The sequence below is a fragment of the Terrapene carolina genome, unplaced genomic scaffold (genome assembly GCF_002925995.2).
Source record: "Terrapene carolina triunguis isolate 2854851 unplaced genomic scaffold, T_m_triunguis-2.0 Scaffold138, whole genome shotgun sequence".
Taxonomy (NCBI): domain Eukaryota; kingdom Metazoa; phylum Chordata; order Testudines; family Emydidae; genus Terrapene; species Terrapene triunguis.
This window is the reverse complement of record NW_020664489.1, coordinates 6,306,882-6,325,194: the sequence shown is the minus strand read 5'-3', so window position 1 is coordinate 6,325,194 and position 18,313 is coordinate 6,306,882. Positions and strand designations below refer to the sequence as shown.

Sequence of the window (18,313 nt, the reverse complement as noted above, 5' to 3'; positions counted from 1 at the left end):
TAGAAGTTAATAGTCTAAGTCCTTGCAGTACCTAAACTCCTCCTCAAAGCATCCCCTCCTCCCACCTAGCTCTGGACAATACAATCCCAGAGTACAGACCCACTCTTAGACAGTCATTTTATAGTTTAATATGTTGCAGGGCCGTTTGTATCACAATTTAATTTGTCCCACAGGAAAAGAAAAAAATAGCATCCCTGTCTCTGCTGAACTCAATTTTTAATATCTTACTTAGGTTCAGAAGACAAAGTTCTGGCAAAACTATTCTTCTATAAAACCCTCTTTCTAGGCATTTCTCCAGAATTTAAAACTTCCATTTTGACCAACTAAGTTTTTAGGCCTGACAATGGAGAAAGTTCTATAGGATGCCAAGAGTAAGAAGTATTATTTTAAGTATGAAAAATTTCATAAGTGTATTTCCTTTACATTTGAATGACCCAATTTATTTCACTTAAAATACCAACAACATGACAACTATCACCAGTAACTTCAGAGCACTTAAATTTATCTTTTGATCCTGTCATTCCATTCTTCTAAATGAATGTTTCATAGAAATAATGCTAGAGCCCGGCATGTATAAACAATCTTATCTTAGATAACATATTTGCCATGGTCCCCAAGTTAAAGCAAATGTGGCATTTACCCTAACCTATAAGCTGAAAGCACTGACGTACTGCAAACTGCACTGCAGGACCTTAAAAGGTCTGTGGCATCTCTATCGTTTGGTCCAGTATCAGCAAGTTAGTTTACATGCATAAACATTTTTAGTGACTCTCCTTGCACCTTAGAACAGCTGGTGCTCAAAATAGCCATATAGAAACAAAAAAGAAAAAAAAATCTGTGTGTAAATTCCGAAGATTTTGGATTCTTCATCCCCGCAGTTTTTAGAAAATGACTACAGCCTATTCTTGATGTTTTCTAAGGAATCCATCAATCAATCAAATGAAAGACTGCCATATTTTCTAATAAAGCACTGTATTTCTAAGAAAAGACCATAAAGATCAAGCTTTACTAAGTGTGCTGCGCAATTCTTGGATAAAAGTTTCAAGGACTCTAAAATTTATTCTTTAACTACTCGAGGAGTCCAATGTTCTTGTTTGGAAATCCAGGTTACTGTTTGAGATTGCATGTTTGCCTGCCCTGTTGTCTGTCATGACAGCTGCCATGGATGTCCTATTTCCCAGGCATGCAAGACGCATTAAATGTAAGTTGACTATTAGAAAGCTTCAATTAACAAAGTGGAGGGGTTATGGGGAGGACAGGAGAAGCAGTGCAAAAACATTCTTTTTGACCTGGCAGACAATTTTTAAAAAAATTTTTTAAAGAATGTGCCCCACTGACAAATCTAGATATGTTACCACAGTACTTACAGTTTAAGGAGACTCATGCAAATGTAGACTCCATTTTTTGTCAACTACCTTAGACTGACAGATCTATTTCTAGAAAATACCTCAATCAGTCAGAATATTGACACTTTCCCTTTTTTCATACGTGATTGGAATAGGAGTCCACACTGGTTCCTTTCCATCCAGAACAAGGAAGCACATGCTCGGAAAGATTCCTGTATATGCGACTATACCACCAATATTACTTAAATGATGCTTCATGGGCCCTATGGTTTGCACACTTCGTTTTCGGTTGAGACTCCAACTTGCCACTCACAACTCCTAGCCCAGGGGTCAGCAACCTTTCAGAGGTGGTGTGCCGAGTCTTCATTTATTCACTCTAATTTAAGGTTCTGCTTGCCAGTAATGTATTTTAACATTTTTAGAAGGTCTTTTTCTATAAGTCTATAATATATAACTAAACTATTGTTGTATGTAAAGTAAATAAGGTTTTTAAAATGTTTAAGAATCTTCATTTAAAATTAACTTAAAATGCAGAGCCCCCTGGACTGGTGGCCAGGACCCGGTCAGCATGAGTGCCACCGAAAATCAGCTCGCACGCCGCCGTTGGCACACGTGCCATACGTTGCCTACCCCTGTCTTAGCCCCTTCCACAAGGCTGCAGCTGGCCTTGAGATTCCCCTCACATCTTAAAATTTCAAGTGGACTTCCCTCCTTTCTGCACGGGAAATATCATAAAATGTAGAAACAGTAAGTGTCTAATCTTAAAATGGGACTTCTTGCTTCTTCCTCTTTTGTCTTTCATTTCTTTATTCTACTCTTTTCTCCCTCATATTTGCACTCCATTCACTTTATCCTTCTCTGCCAACTCTGTTCACATCCTTGAGTCTCACTTTTTCCTCCTTCATCTTTCCTTGTATTCCACCACCTTCCTTCCCTTCTTCAAAACCATTCCTAAAGCCTGATCTCAGCACAAAAAAGGTGTCTCCCCTTCTTTGGTTCATTCCCATGTTGTCACAAAGTCTCCATTTCTTCAAGTTGCTCTCCTCCCCTCCCCACCAGTGCTCTGTTAGGCAACATCCTCTTTTACAAGTATCAGAGGGGTAGCCGTGTTAGTCTGGATCTGTAAAAAGCAACAGAGAGTCCTGTGGCACCTTTAAGATTAACAGATGTATTAGAACATAAGAACGGCCGTACCGGGTCAGACCAAAGGTCCATCTAGCCCAGTATCCTGTCTACCGACAGTGGCCAATGCCAGGTGCCCCAGAGGGAGTGGACCAACAGGCAATGATCAAGTGATATCTCTCCTGCCATCCATCTCCATCCTCTGACAAACAGAGGCTAGGGACACCATTCCTTACCCATCCTGGCTAATAGCCATTAATGGACTTAACCACCATGAATTTATCCAGTTCTCTTTTAAACGCTGTTAAAGTCCTAGCCTTCACAAACTCCTCGGGTAAGGAGTTCCACAAGTTGACTGTGCGCTGCGTGAAGAAGAACTTCCTTGTATTTGTTTTAAACCTGCTGCCTATTAATTTAGTTTGGTGACCCCTAGTTCTTGTATTATGGGAATAAGTAAATAAAACTTTTCCTTATCCACTTTCTCCACATCACTCATGATTTTATATACCTCTATCATATCCCCCCTTAGTCTCCTCTTTTCCAAGCTGAAGAGTCCTAGCCTCTTGAATCTCTCCTCATATGGGACCCATTCCAAACCCCTAATCATTTTAGTTGCCCTTTTCTGAACCTTTTCTAGTGCCAGTATATCTTTTTTTAGATGAGACCACCACATCTGTACGCAGTATTCGAGATGTGGGCGTACCATCGATTTATATAAGGGCAATAATATATTCTCAGTCTTATTCTCTATCCCTTTTTTAATGATCCCTAACATCCTGTTTGCTTTTTTGACCGCCTCCGCACACTGCGCAGACATCTTCAGAGAACTATGCATGATGACTCCAAGATCTTTTTCCTGACTTGTTGTAGCTAAATTAGCCCCCATCATATTTGTATGTATAGTCGGGGTTATTTTTTCCAGTGTGCATTACTTTACATTTATCCACATTAAATTTCATTTGCCATTTTGTTGCCCAATCACTTAGTTTTGTGAGAGCTTTTTGAAGTTCATCACAGTCTGCTTTGGTCTTAACTATCTTGAGCAGTTTAGTATCATCTGCAAACTTTGCCACCTCACTGTTTACCCCTTTCTCCAGATCATTTATAAATAAGTTGAATAGGATTGGTCCGAGCACTGACCCTTGGGGAACCCCACTAGTTACCCCTCTCCATTCTGAGAATTTACCATTAATTCCTACCCTTTGTTCCCAGTGTTTTAACCAATTCTCAATCCATGAAAGAACCTTCCCTTTTATCCCATGACAACTTAATTTACATAAGAGCCTTTGGTGAGGGACCTTGTCAAAGGCTTTCTGGAAATCTAAGTACACTATGTCCACTGGATCCCCCTTGTCCACATGTTTGTTGACCCCTTCAAAGAACTCTAATAGATTAGTAAGACACAATTTCCCTTTACAGAAACCATCTTGACTATTGCTCAACAGTTTATGTTTTTCTATGTGTCTAACAATTTTATTCTTAACTATTCTTTCGACTAATTTGCCCGGTACCGACGTTAGACTTATCGGTCTGTAATTGCCGGGATCACCTCTAGAGCCCTTTTTAAATATTGGCATTACATTAGCTATCTTCCAGTCACTGGGTACAGAAGCCGATTTAAAGGACAGGTTACAAACCTTAGTTAATAGTTCCGCAACTTCACATCTGAGTTCTTTCAGAACTCTTGGGTGAATGCCATCTGGTCCTGGTGACTTGTTAATGTTAAGTTTATCAATTAATTCCAAAACCTCCTCTAGTGACACTTCAATCTGTGACAGTTCCTCAGATTTGTCACCTACAAAAGCCGGCTCAGGTTTGGGAATCTCCCTAACATCCTCAGCCATGAAGACTGAAGCAAAGAATCCATTTAGTTTCTCCTCAATGACTTTATCGTCTTTAAGCGCTCCTTTTGTATCTCGATCTTCAAGGGGCCCCACTGGTTGTTTAGCAGGCTTCCTGCTTCTGATATATTTAAAAAACATTTTGTTATTACCTTTGGAGTTTTGGGCTAGCCGTTCTTCAAACTCCTCTTTGGCTTTTCTTATTACATTCTTGCACTTAATTTGGCAGTGTTTATGCTCCTTTCTATTTGCCTCACTAGGATTTGACTTCCACTTTTTAAAGGAAGTCTTTTTATCTCTCACTGCTTCTTTTACATGGCTGTTAAGCCACGGTGGCTCTTTTTTAGTTCTTTTACTGTGTTTCTTAATTTGGGGTATACATTGAAGTTGGGCCTCTGTTATGGTGTCTTTAAAAAGCGCCCATGCAGCTTGCAGGGATTTCACTTTAGTCACTGTACTTTTTAACTTCTGTTTAACTAACCCCCTCATTTTTGCATAGTTCCCCCTTTTGAAATTAAATGCCACAGTGTTGGGCTGTTGAGATGTTCTTCCCACCACAGGGATGTTGAATGCTATTGTATTATGGTCACTATTTCCAAGCGATCCTGTTATAGTTACCTCTTGGATCAGCTCCTGCGCTCCACTCAGGACTAAATCTAGAGTTGCCTCTCCCCTTGTGGGTTCCCGTACCAGCTGCTCCATGAAGCAGTCATTTAAAGTATCGAGAAATTTTGTCTCTGCATTTCGTCCTGAAGTGAAATGTTCCCAGTCAATATGGGGATAATTGAAATCCCCCACTATTATTGAGTTCTTAATTTTGATAGCCTCTCTAATTTCCCTTAGCATTTCATCATCACTAGCACGGTCCTGGTCAGGTGGTCTATAATAGATACCTAATGTTATATTCTTATAAGAGCATGAAATTTCTATCCATAGAGATTCTATGGAACATGTGGATTCACTTAAGATTTTTACTTCATTTGATTCTACATTTTCTTTCACATATAGTGCCACTCCCCCCCCGGCACGACCTGTTCTGTCCTTCCAATATATTTTGTACCCCGGAATGATTATTTCCCATTGATTGCTTTCAGTCCACCAGGTTTCTGTGATGCCTATTATATCAATATCCTCCTTTATCACGAGGCACTCTAGTTCACCCATCTTATTATTTAGACTTCTAGCATTTGTGTACAAGCACTTTAAAAACTTGTCACTGTTTATTTATCTGCCCTTTTCTGATGTGTCCGATTCTTTTTTATGTGAATGTTTATCATCTAATCTGGCCCTTACATTATCCTCCTCCATCCTCTGCTCCTGACTATAACCTAGAGATTCTCTATTATTAGACTCTCCCCTAAGAGAAGTCTCTGTCCGATCCACATGCTCCTCTGCAGCAGTCAGCTTTCCCCCATCTCCTAGTTTAAAAACTGCTCTACAACCTTTTTAATGTTTAGTGCCAGCAGTCTGGTTCCACTATGGTTTAGGTGGAGCCCATCTCTCCTGTATAGGCTCCCCCCATCCCAAAAGTGTCCCCAGTTCCTAATGGAAGTAAACCCCTCCTCTCTACACCATCGTCTCATCCACGCATTGAGACTTTGAAGCTCTGCCTGCCTACCTGGCCCTGCGCGTGGAACTGGGAGCATTTCTGAGAATGCCACCATAGAGGTCCTGGATTTCAGTCTCTTCCCTAGCAGCCTAAATTTGGCCTCCAGGACGTCTCTCCTACCCTTCCCTATGTCATTGGTACCTACATGTACCACGACCACTGGCTCCTCCCCAGCACTACACATAAGTTTGTTTAGATGCCTCGAGAGATCCGCAACCTTCGCACCAGGCAGGCAAGTCACCATGCGGTTCTCCTGGTCATCATAAACCCAGTTATCTACGTTTCTAATGATCGAATCTCCCATTACTAACACTTGCCTTTTTCTAGCAACTGGAGTTCCCTCCCCCGGAGAGGCAACCTCAGTGCGAGAGGTAACCCCAGCTCCATCTGAAAGGAGGGTCCCAACTATGGGAAGGTTTCCCTCTGCTCCCGTTGACTGCTCTGCTTCCCTGGGCCTTTCATCCTCCTCAACAGCAAAGGGGCTGTCTGACCGGAGGTGGGACAATTCTACAGTGTCCCGGAAAGCCTCATCAACATACCTCTCTGCCTCCCTTAGCTCCTCCAGTTCCGCTACCCTGGCCTCCAAAGTCCATACATGGTCTCTGAGGGCCAGGAGCTCCTTGCACCGAATGCACACATACGCCACCCGCCCACAGGGCAGGTAATCATACATGCTGCACTCAGTGCAATAAACTGGATAGCCCCCACTCTGCAGCTGGGCTTCTGCCTGCATTGTCTCCTAGTTAATGAAAGGGTTGTTTAAGCAAAAAGTTTTGAATGTAGTTTGGTTTATAGGTTTTAAGGGGAATAAAGGGACCACCGCTCCCTTCCCACTCCCCTTCCAAACTCCCTTGCGAAACTCCGTTAGCAGCCCCTGTTCGCAAAAGCTCCCTGGTCACTTGTGCGCTGCTTTATAAAGCCCTGGCCTATGTGAATGTCCCGCCCACTGATTAAGGCTCAGCCACTTACCAGAGGCTTCTAGCTTTCAGATCTTCCTTTGAAGCTCACAGCTTCCAACTGCCAGCCACAGCACACGGTCCTTCAAACAACCAAACGAACAAACAGACTGACAAACACAAGCTCAGCACACAGCAAGTAACCCCCAAACACAAACAAACACACACTACACACAGTCACTTACCCCTTATTGGAGCATAAGCTTTCATGGGTGAATACCCACTTCGTATGACATGCATCTGATGAAGTGGGTATTCACCCACAAAAGCTTATGCTCCAATACATCTGTTAGTCTTAAAGGTGCCACAGGACTCTCCGTTGCTTTATCCTCTTTTACATTCTGCCTTCTGTAATGCCCTCCTGGAGTGACAAGCTTTATGGGTGCTCAGACTGATACTGCTAGAGCTTATGGCTCTCAAGCATTCTTTTTTAAAGGCTGCTCCCCAGAGACAATAGACTTACTTCAAGTCTTAAGATCACCCTGCTTTAGAGTTACAATGGACTTAATACAACAAGGGGTTGGACATAAGATTTGCAAAACTACGCCAGTAGCTGGAAACAGTATCCTTTGTGCCAAGTTTTCAGTTATGGTGAAAGTCAGGCGCAGCAATCACTAGGGTAGATGGTAATATCCGAGAGCATGTAAGATTCTTCTATCCACTTCTTCCACCCTATCCCTGCACCACAGGATGTTGGGGAACACATCCTTGGTAGCTATACTTAAGATTGAAATGCTTCATGGTATACAGATTTCTGATCGGGCAGGCCTAGCTTGTCGGATAAAATGCTGACAAGTATTCACTGGAGCGTAATTCAAAAAAGGGTTATGAAAAGGAGAGCAGAAACAAGTTACCCAGAAAATGTTTCTCCTACTTTTGTAAATAAAACCTATAAGAGATCCACACCTACCGTGTTTCAGTTGCTTCTCCTGTAAAAGTAGTTTCCACTACAGCTCTCTTCTCTCTCCCCCCTCCTTCCTCCTCTCGTTTCTTCTTCTTTTGCTCCTGCTCTCACTTGTCTTGTTCCTTTTTTCGCTTGCTCTGTCTCTCCCCTGTTTTACCTGTGATAGTCCTTTCTGCTCCTGCTCCTCCCTATTTTTGTTTACCCTTCACTGTGCTCTTTTCATGTGTGAGGACCACAAGCGTAGAAAAGACCTTTTTTATTCCCTCCAGAAGACAAGCAACATTTGGAAAGTGCAACAGATACAGCTCCCATACTCTCAGCTCCCACCCCATTCTGCACCAACCTTCCTTCTTCCTTTCCATAGTTGGCTCTCTTCACTGAATCCCAAAGAAACCTTGTCTCCTCCATTAATCCAGGCTGCCAGAACTCACTCTACTTCATACTGCTAGTGTACCAGTTTCCATGTTTTGCAGATTTTCGGTATGCACCTGACCTGTCAATCAAACTAGCAGCCATGCAAAAAGCCTTCTGGGCCAGCAGTAAAAGGAGAAATTTTCTGGTGCCTTGGTCAAAAGCATGTGCTGGTTTTGAAAGGCATACAAAAGGCATTATTTTGCCTTTTGTATGCCTTTTATTAACAGGTACCAGAAGTTCCCATATCTTCTACTTGTAATGTCACAAAAAACAATGCATTTTGATGTCTTTAGCGTATCAAGTATCACCAGCAAATTTCACAAAAACGGGAATGCATTCTTCCAAAAAAAAGTTAAAACTTGAGGTGTACGTCCAAGTTATCTAGAGACACTCGACACAAAACAAAAACTCTTCAGTTTTGAGTTTTGCTTTTTTGTTACGGTAGATATGACTGATTCATAAGAATGGACAGAGCCATCAGCAAACTAGAGAACTTGTCAAGTTGACATGAATTTTGCAAGTTAGTCAGGAAACATAGCATTTCCTTTGCTCTTATTTTGAGAGAAGTATTTAGTTTTACATTAATACTGCTACAGTACTCTATAAAATGTACTAATACACTCTGAAAAGTAAGTTTTGGTGATACATGAACTAGAGAACTCTGCTATCAAGATACTTGTTGAGATCTAGATAGAAGCTACCAATGTATCTGAGAATTATAAAATTAACATATTGGCAAATTGTGCTAGGTTCTAATACATCTGGATTCCAACTGAATGTTTTAGATCACCTTTGAAATGATCCCAACTAGTCTCCGAAGTTATTACCTCCATAGGGAAATGAGGAGAATTCATACCTTTGCTACTGGCTTCATTTGAGATGGTTTTCTACTAGGCTAATTTAATAGGGCAGCAGTGCACTGACTGACATTGAGAGAACTTCATCTTCAGAATGTAAGATTAAAGCTTCATTATTTAGGTGAAAGCTTAAATTGTGCAGAATGTGAACTCTAGAAAACTGCAGTTGCAACTGTCCCATTTTGCTTCTAGTGGAACCTGTTATTAGCTAAGTAAGGTTTACTGCTACTCCTGCTGTCCTAAACAAAAACAAATTACCCCTAACAGCATATAAGTTTTCGCACGGGTAGCACTAAAAGGTAACATACATATAACTATTAATACTTAACACCTAGAAGCCACAAGCAGGTCAGACCTCAAATGTACCAGACATCATACAAACAAAAATTACATACTTCACAGAGCTTAAATTTAAAATGCCAGCTGCTGCTATGATGATACAATTAATATTCTACGGTCTCTCACTTAATCCTTTTGCATATCAAATACTATTAAAAGAGCATGGACAACAAAACCTGTAAATTAACGCTTTTCCACTTTGAGGGAAAATGGCTTTGATGCATAATACTAGCCACAGAACTTCAGAAACAAAAGTTTGGCTCAAATATTAAGTCCATGAACAAATGTGCACTAATTATCTAGGTGCACACATGCCACCTTGACCGCACACTGGGTTCCATGCACCTCAAGTCAGTTACACATAAAAATGTGCATTGTCTTTTTGAAAGATTAGGTAGTTATACACAAAGTATTAAGTATTGGGGGGGCGGCGGCAGGAATTCAGTTTGTTTGCTAGTTGCTAATCCAAGACAAGTTTACTTCTGTATACACTTCATCTCATTGATTGAGCAGATTCTACTAATGCACAAATAAAATGTCAGATTAAAAAAAAAACGAGTTCCTTTTCTAAGAATGAAGTTAAGAGTGTATGTGTGTATATTAGTAGCTCTGTGCTTTATATATAAACAAATTAATATTTTGGACTGTTCAAATTTTATACATTTTATAAGCTTAGCAAAATATTTAAAGGTATGACTTACCAGGACTGTGATGAGTCACAGATTCTCCATTTTGAAACACATCTCCAGCCACATTCATTCTACCAGGATTGAAAGGTCCTACACCAGTCTTGGTCTGTGAAGTTAAAGATGGGGTGTATGTTTGTATATTAACACCAAAATTACTTGACTGCAGTCCGTTAGACACATCTCCCAAGTTGGTATTCTGCAGTGATGTTACATGTGTAATCATTAAGTTCATGTCACGCCCTTCAGTATTTTCTAAATGACCATCATTCACAGAGCTCATACCTGTTTCTAATGTGGTAACATTAGCAATCTGAATTTCAGAGTCTGGTTCTGTGGTTATACCACTATTACCTATTCCTGCATTTACCTTACTTCTTGAAAAACTGGAAGCTGAGAATTCCATATCGCTGGATCTATTTTTACACTCTGGAAGTCTTCGTTCATTAAAACTGGAAGCATTCTTCTCTTGTCCTTGATCTGTTTCAATATCTTCTTCATCATCAATAATAATAGTCTCGCTTATACTTCCCTTTTGAGAACTTAAATCTTTTGAAGGAGGAAGCATTTTGGAATCATTTCCTTGAAGCTCGTCGCTTTTTGATGAAATAAATGCAATGTTTCTCTGATCTGATATCAGTGATGTAGAAGTCTGTGGAGGTTGTATAGGTTCAATAAAAACAACATCATCATCATCTTCTATAGATGAGTTTTGGAACTTATTAGTTCTAGAAACTAGAGTATTAGGCGGACCTCCAAAAGAATTTCCTATTTTTGCAAGACCAGTTGCCATGGCAGTAGTTCCTAGTAAACCAGAAGTATGTTCAGACAGTTCTAATCCTCCCAGAGAACTTCTGTCCATTCCAGATAAGCTGTTTTGTAAGTAAAAGAGAAACAAAAGTAATTTAAGTACAAGATTTAACTTCTTTAAATACCAAGTATTCCATAAAATTTAAAAAGTCAGCTTTTACTTATTTTCTCTTCTTAACTAGATCTTAATGTCAGCTCAAGATTTCTATCGGCCTTCTCTTTTAGAAGAACTTTTACTCGTTATGCTACCTAACACCACTCCCACATCATAACATGCTAGTAAGAATGGAGGTTCACTACCAGTTTCACAGAACTTTTGCCAACAGAACAGCTATGTGCTGTTAAGTTTAGCAAGATACATGTTGGAAACATCAATAGAATTTAGCACAATTGTCACCTTTTTGTTGCCATTTAATACTTAGGCTTAATTTCCTATCCCTATACCCCACACCTTTCTTGTATGCACGATAGGTCAAATAGCATTGCCTCTGCTCAACTGCAAGGCAAGGTCAAGAGAACAGATATTTAAAGTTGTCAGTTTTTATTCCTCTTAAAATGGCATGAAAACATCTCAACAGCAAATGCACAAATTACGTGCCTAGTAAAAGACTTGCTTTGCATGGACTAATGCTCACAAGGTGTAGGCTAACCAAGACTACTTCACAGTCTGAATTAGAAAGCATAAACCCCATCACAGGGTTCCAGCCCAGTTGAAGTGTGGTGGGGGAAGCAAACGAGGGTAAAAGCCTTGGAATAGCTGGACGCTAAAGGAAGAAAGGAAAACATTGACTCTGCCAACCTTCAACTCTGACCACTGCAAGGGAGCAATGAAAGGAGGCTCATTTTAGGTCCTGGCTCCTTCTCTAATATTCTTTAACAAGTTGTAAGAGATTCACTTCCTATCTCCTCAACATCAGATGCTGCTGCAGGTTCCTTCATCCACTACTCATCTTGCATGTGGCATTTTGTTTTCAGCTGGTCTTTTTGTAGTTTTGGGGAGGCTGCTGGGTTTAATCTTGTGGATACTGGCATGAGTACATTTAATACACCAAAAGAAACCTTAGCCCTGGATATTTGCTTTTATGTATTATATAAGACTAAATATATAATCAGGGCCAATGGAAAGGACATAATAGAAACAGAGTTCACAGCAGCTGTTGGTAAATGAAGTGCATTGGTGCTACTGCAGGCACTGGGAAGACTATCAAGATAACTGCATGATAATATACTCAAACACATACCTGAATTTGCACGTGTGATACCATCAACTCTTTGTATACTTTATGACAGAAGATTATTCAAGGCTGGAAAAATGTCTTTGTGGATTTCTGCAAGTAACCTTTAAAAAAAAAAAAAAAAAAAAGGGTGGGGTGGGGAGTATTCTTCCCCAATACTCACCCATCCAGAAATCCACTGCAGCCTGTTTACCTTAATAAGTTGATCCCAAGTGCTCCAGTGTAGGGTCTATTCCTCTTATATCAATTAACTTAATGCCCTTGGTTGAAATGTCCTGAAATAGAGATAAAAATAAACTCTCATGATCCTAACATACATAAGAGGAGGTTACTCACCCTGTGCAGTAACTGACGTTCTTCGAGATGAGTGTCCCTGTGGGTACTCCACTCCAGGTGTTGGTGCGTCCCTGCGCCTTTGCTCGGAGATTTTTTGCAGCAGTACTCGTAGCGGCCACGCATGCACAGAGGCTGCCCCCCGCTGTAAGTCTAGGTTAATAGTACGCATGCATGGCCGGTCTCCTCAGTTCCTTCTCTACAACGGAGGCCACCCCAACTCCGAAGTAGAGGGGAGGAGGGTGAGTAGTGGAGCACCCACAGGGACACTCATCTCAAAGAACGTTAGTTACTGCACAGGGTGAGTAACCTCCTCTTCGAGAGAGAGATGTCCCTGTGGGTGCTCCACTCCAGGTGACTTTAAAGCTGTGTGTCTTAAGGAGGTAGGGACTTCAGATCTGATAGGAACGCCGTAGATAGTACAGCCCTGCCCAAACGTATATCAGATAGAGGGCCTTGAGTAAGGGCATAGTGTTTAACAAATGTGTGCTCAGAGGACCAGGTGGCTGCTTTACAGATATCAGCCAGGGGAACTTTGCGTAAGAATGCTACAGAGGCAGCCAGAGATCTGCTACAGAGGCAGCCAGAGATCTTACGCAAAGTGGAGTGTGTTCTGATGCCGTCTGGAGGTGTAACTTTCTTCATCTGATAGCACAACCGGATGCACTGAGAAATCCAGTTTGAAAGTCTCTGGGTAGAAATAGGCGTACCTTTGGAGCGCTCTGCGATGGAGATAAAAAGTCTAGAAGAATTTCTAAAAGGTTTGGTTCTATCCAAATAGAAGGACATGGCCCTGCGTACATCTAGTGTATGCACTGAGGCTTCGAACGAGTTCACATGTGGTTTCGGAAAAAAGGTCGGTAGGTGTATCGGCTCATTAACGTGGAATGACGAGTGCACCTTTGGAAGAAATTTGGGGTGTAATCTGAGGGTAACCTTGTCTTTGAAAAATAGCGTATATGGTGGGTCTGCCATAAGAGCTGCTATTTCTCCTGCCCGTCTGGCAGAGGTAATTGCCACTAAAAATGCTGTTTTCATCAAAAGGTGTAAAAGGGAGCACGTAGCTAGGGGTTCAAATGGTTGTTGAGTTAGGCAAGATAGTACTAGATGAAGGTCCCATGGGGTGGTAGGTGGTTTAATGTCTGGGTATAGGGTTTGGAGTCCCTTGAGGAAAAGTTTGGTGATAGGATGAGCAAAGACAGAAGTGTCATCAATTTTCTCATGAAAAGTTGTAATAGCAGCTAAATGGACCCTGATGGAGCTGAAAGAAAGGCCGGAATGCTTAAGGTCCAATAGATAGTCAAATATGAGCGAAAGAGATACCGACGTGGGACAAAGTTGTTTAACTGAACACCAATGTGTGAATCGTTCCCACTTTCGTAGATAGGTGGTGCGAGTAGATTGTGTTCTGCTATGTAGGAGCACCCTTTGAACTTGTTCAGAGCAATCTAGTTCGCTTTGGGAGAACCATGTAGGAACCAGGCTTTGAGGTGAAGCATGGACAGGTTGGGGTGGAGAAAGCGGCCGTGATAGGAGGTTCGGGATGAGAGGCAAGGAGATTGGTGGTCGAATCGACATTCTGGTGAGAAACGGAAACCACGGTTGTCTGGGCCACGACGGGGCAATTAGGATCACCGTGGCCCGGTCTGTTCGTATTTTTATTAGGACCCTGTTGAGAACCGGTATCGGGGGAAACGCATAGAGTAAGTTTCGGTGCCATGGGATCATGAATGCGTCTCCCAGGGAATGTTTGCCCAGTCCTGCTCTGGAGCAAAAATTGGGGCATTTCTTGTTTTTTGTAGCTGCAAAAAGGTCTATGGTTGGGTAACCCCAAATGCTGAATACGTTGTGAATGGTTTTCTCATCTATCTCCCACTCGTGGTCCCATGGGAAGCGTCTGCTTAGTTCGTCCGCTGTGGTGTTCATTACTCCGGGGAGATAGGCAGCCGATACCCGGATGTTGTTCGCAATACACCAATTCCAGAGCTTCGTAGCCTCTGTGCACAGCGAATGGGATCGAGCTCCTCCCTGCCTGTTTACATCAAACATGCATGCAATGTTGTCTGTCATTATGCGTACGTGATGATTCTTGATTAGTGGCAGGAAGTGACGGCACGCATTGCGAATAGCTCAAAGTTCTAGGACATTTATGTGCAGGGAGGTCTCGGTTGAAGACCATAGCCCCTGGACTGTGTGGTGAGACATGTGTGCACCCCAGCCTGTCAGAGATGCATCGGTCGTCAGTATGAGGGATGGAGCCTGCTGAAGAAAGGGGACTCCAGAGCAGAGGTTGGAGTGAACTGTCCACCAGTGTAGAGAATCTTTGACTCGGACAGGTATGGAGAGAGTCTTGTTTAGAGACTGCACATTCGGTCTGTAAACCATGGCCAACCACGCTTGGAAGCACCTCATGTAGAGGCGTGCATTCTGGATGACAAAAATGCACGAGGCCATGTGACCTAGTATTTGTAGGCAGTCTCGGACAGTCACCTGGGGACTGTTGCGAATTTTTGTGGCCAGTTGGCTTATGGAGTGGAAGCGGTCGGGTGGGAGAGATGCCAATCCTGTCCGGGAGTCGAGGTATGCTCCTATGAACTCCAGATGCTGGGTGGGGCATAATGTGGATTTGTTTCTGTTTATTTGCAGGCCTAGAGATAGGAAACAATTGACGGTAAGCCGCGTGGATCGGAGAGCTTCGTCGAACGTTGAAGCTTTGAGGAGGCAATCGTCTAGGTAAGGAAATATTACGATCCCTTGTTTTCTGAGGTCGGCAGTAACTACGGCTAGGATCTTGGAAAAAACACGGGGGGCCGTGGACAGTCCGAAGGGGAGAACCCTGTATTGAAAATGGGTTGAGCCAAGACTAAAACGTAGGAATCGTCTGTGGGCCAGGTGTATAGTCACATGAAAATAGGCATCTTGTAGGTCAAGGGCAGAAAACCACTCGCCCTGCTCCAACGCTGGGATTATGGTGGTGAGGGTAACCATCTTGAACTTTTGCTTTCTGACAAATTTGTTGAGCCGCCTGAGGTCGAGGATTGGTCGCCATCCCCCATTTTTCTTTTCTGTTAAAAAATAATGGGAGTAAAAACCCTTCCCTTTGTGTCGTTCTGGCACAATTTCTACTGCTCCCAGATGAAGGAGATGTTGCACTTCTTGGAGGAGTAGCTGCTCGTGAGAGGGGTCCCTGAAGAGGGACGGGGAGGGTGGGTGGGTGGGAGGCAAGGAGAGGAAGGGGATGGCGTATCCAATTGTAACTACCTCTATGACCCACTTGTCGGAGGTAATGTTCTTCCATTGGTGGGAGAATGGTCATAGGCGGTGTCCAAAGATAGGTGTGTTGGCTGAAGTGGGAACGCTGTTTTCTAAACCCTCGACCAAGGCTTCAAATCTGCCTATTAGTTGGAGGGGGTTGAGGCGCCCCTGCAGAATTGGGACGACGACGCTGGAATCTTGGTCTTTAACGTTGTTGTTCCTGTGGTCTATGGGAGTGTTGTGTAAATACGGGATAGCGTGGATGTAGGTACGGTTGGTATCAATATTGTCGTCTTCTGGTCATACGTGTCTGGAGACCTAAAGACCGGAGGGTTGCCCTTGAGTCCTTCATTGAATGAAGCACGTCGTTTGTGGTAGAAGCAAAAAGTTTATCATCGTCAAAGGGAAGATCTTCAATGGTGCTCTGAACTTCTCGAGGAAAGAAAGAGGAGGAGAGCCATGAACCCCGTCGCATGACCACTGCTGTGGCGGTCAATCTTGCTGCAGTGTTGGCTACATCGAGGGCCACTTGAAGAGCGTTACGTGATATGATTTGTCCCTCGGAAACCAGAGCTGTGAATTGTTGTTTCTTCTGTTCTGGAATGTCGTCAATAAAATCCATGAATTTATTATAGTTTTTGTGACCATATTTTGCAAGGACTGCAGTATAATTAGCTATACGAAATTGTAGGGTCGAGGATGCGTATACTTTACGACCAAAGAGATCCAAGCGTTTACTGTCCTTGTTGGCTGGGGTGGAACGGGAATACTGTTGTTTGGCCCTTTGGTTCGCAGCGCCTACTACCAATGAGTTTGGCGCCAGGTGGGTAAAAAGGAATCCAGGGCCCTTTGAAGGGATAAAGTACTTCCTGTCCGCTTGTTCACAGGTAGGTAGGCTTGTAGCTGGAGTCTGCCAGATGGACTTAGCGGGTTCTAAAAGGGCTACGTTGATTGGTAATGCCACCCTAGAGGAAGAAGAGGGCTGTAGGATGTCCGTTAGCTCATACTGTTGTTCAGTGACTTCCTCCAAGGTAGTTCTCAAGTCACTGGCAACTCTTTTAAAGAGGTCTTGGAATTTTGCGTAGTCATCCGACGGTGTTGGAGGAAGGGGAAGTAAGGCTTCTCCAGGCGTTACCTCCGGCTCTGCTGGAATAGGAGCAGGGCTAGGTTGATCCTGGAAGTGTGACTGTGCTGCCAGGTGTCTTGTATCACTGGCAGATTCATCAGGTGGTGGCGCTAGACCAGTGTTGCGCCTGGTCGAATTGCCGTAGCGCACGTATTCTCGAGGGTACGATGCCCATCGTGTCCAATATTGCCATGGTGGTGGGTAGGGCATAGGTGGTGCCATCCAGGAGTTCACCCCGCAGGGGGCAGGATCCTGAGAATAGGATGAGGTCGTTTTCTTATAACTTCTATTGACTGGGGTCTGGGAGTGGGAGTCTTGATATGGAGAAAAAACTTCCTCACTGGAGGAAGACTGTTCAGATCCTGACTTAGGCATTGGAGAAAAACAGGCATTCATCAGGGAAGACTGCAGGATAGGTGATACCAATAGATCTGCTGTCTGAGTAAATTGAAATGGTGAGGCTCCTGCGTGAGGTGAAAGCTGTGCAGGGGGAGGTTGCCGTGCGGGAACATTCCTCTGAGCAGGGGTTTTGCTTGTGATCTCCCTGTCAGTCTGCTCCGCGGTTGTCGGTGCCGGGGGTAGCAACATCAGCCTGCAGGGGATCAGGCATGTTATGAAATGTCGGCACAGCATCCATCGCGGTGCCGAACGGTGCCATAAGAGAGGCAGGCAACTGAAAGCCTGGAGCCTCGGCACCGAAGCCTCGCGCCGCCGCCGCAGCCTCAGGCGGCTTTCGCGCGGTTCCTGAGGAGCCCGGCTCATCAAAAGTTGCTGAAGCGAGGAAACACAGGCAGGGAGACCGTTGATCTGCCTGAAGAAATCTTGTGCCTCATAACCTTCGTTAGTGAAGAAGGCTGTCCTTTCTTTGTAGATTTTTTCAGTTTTTTTGAGGCGGGGGGGGCTGTGGCGGGCAGCGGAGCCGGATTCAGCGCCTGGGTCTGAAACTGACCCAATAGACTTTTGCAGGAGGAGCAGTTTAAGTCTAAGCTCCCTGTCCTTCCATGCCCTGGAACTAAGTTTACTGCAGTGGGCACATTTTTGGTGAATGTGGGCTTCCCCCAAACATTTTATACACTGTGAGTGGCCATCTGACAGCGGGATAGCCTTCTTACATGTAGAACAGCGCTTGAAGCCTGTGGAGCCAGGCATGGCCGAAGCAGCTGCAGCTGACAGAAAAAACTTTTTTTTTTTTTGGGTAACAGATAAAAGAGGTAATTAACTACACTAACAAAGAACTGACAACAAACTAACTACTCGAAGGGTAATTGTAGCAAGAGTGAGGGATTTCCTAAGGAGTCTGCTGAGCTCCGTCTCAGGCCGGGGATGGTAGAGAAGGAACTGAGGAGACCGGCCACGCATGCGTACTATTAACCTAGATTCACAGCGGGGGGCAGCCTCTGCACATGCGTGGCCGCTACGAGTACTGCTGCAAAATATCTCCGAGCAAAGGCGCAGGGACGCACCAACTCCTGGAGTGGAG

At 43.5% G+C, this 18,313-nt stretch overlaps 1 protein-coding gene across 7 annotated transcripts in view; it reads right to left on the bottom strand.

The window, feature by feature from the left end:
* Positions 1 to 18,313, bottom strand: part of ZMYM2 (zinc finger MYM-type containing 2) — a 189,407-nt gene that overhangs the window by 134,780 nt on the left and 36,314 nt on the right. For 3 of the 7 annotated variants that reach the window (XM_024216997.2, XM_024216980.2, XM_024217006.2), the window contains exons 3-5: positions 12,313 to 12,394; positions 12,126 to 12,223; positions 10,090 to 10,946 (exon numbers count right to left, since the gene is read on the bottom strand). In XM_024216997.2, coding sequence (XP_024072765.1) covers positions 10,090 to 10,936 — 847 coding nt within the window. In that variant the 5' untranslated portion in view covers positions 10,937 to 10,946; positions 12,126 to 12,223; positions 12,313 to 12,394. Of the gene's footprint in view, positions 1 to 10,089; positions 10,947 to 12,125; positions 12,224 to 12,282; positions 12,395 to 18,313 lie in introns of those variants that run through there. The other 4 variants (XM_024217026.2, XM_024217019.2, XM_024216989.2 and 1 more) reach the window with 3 other exon arrangements.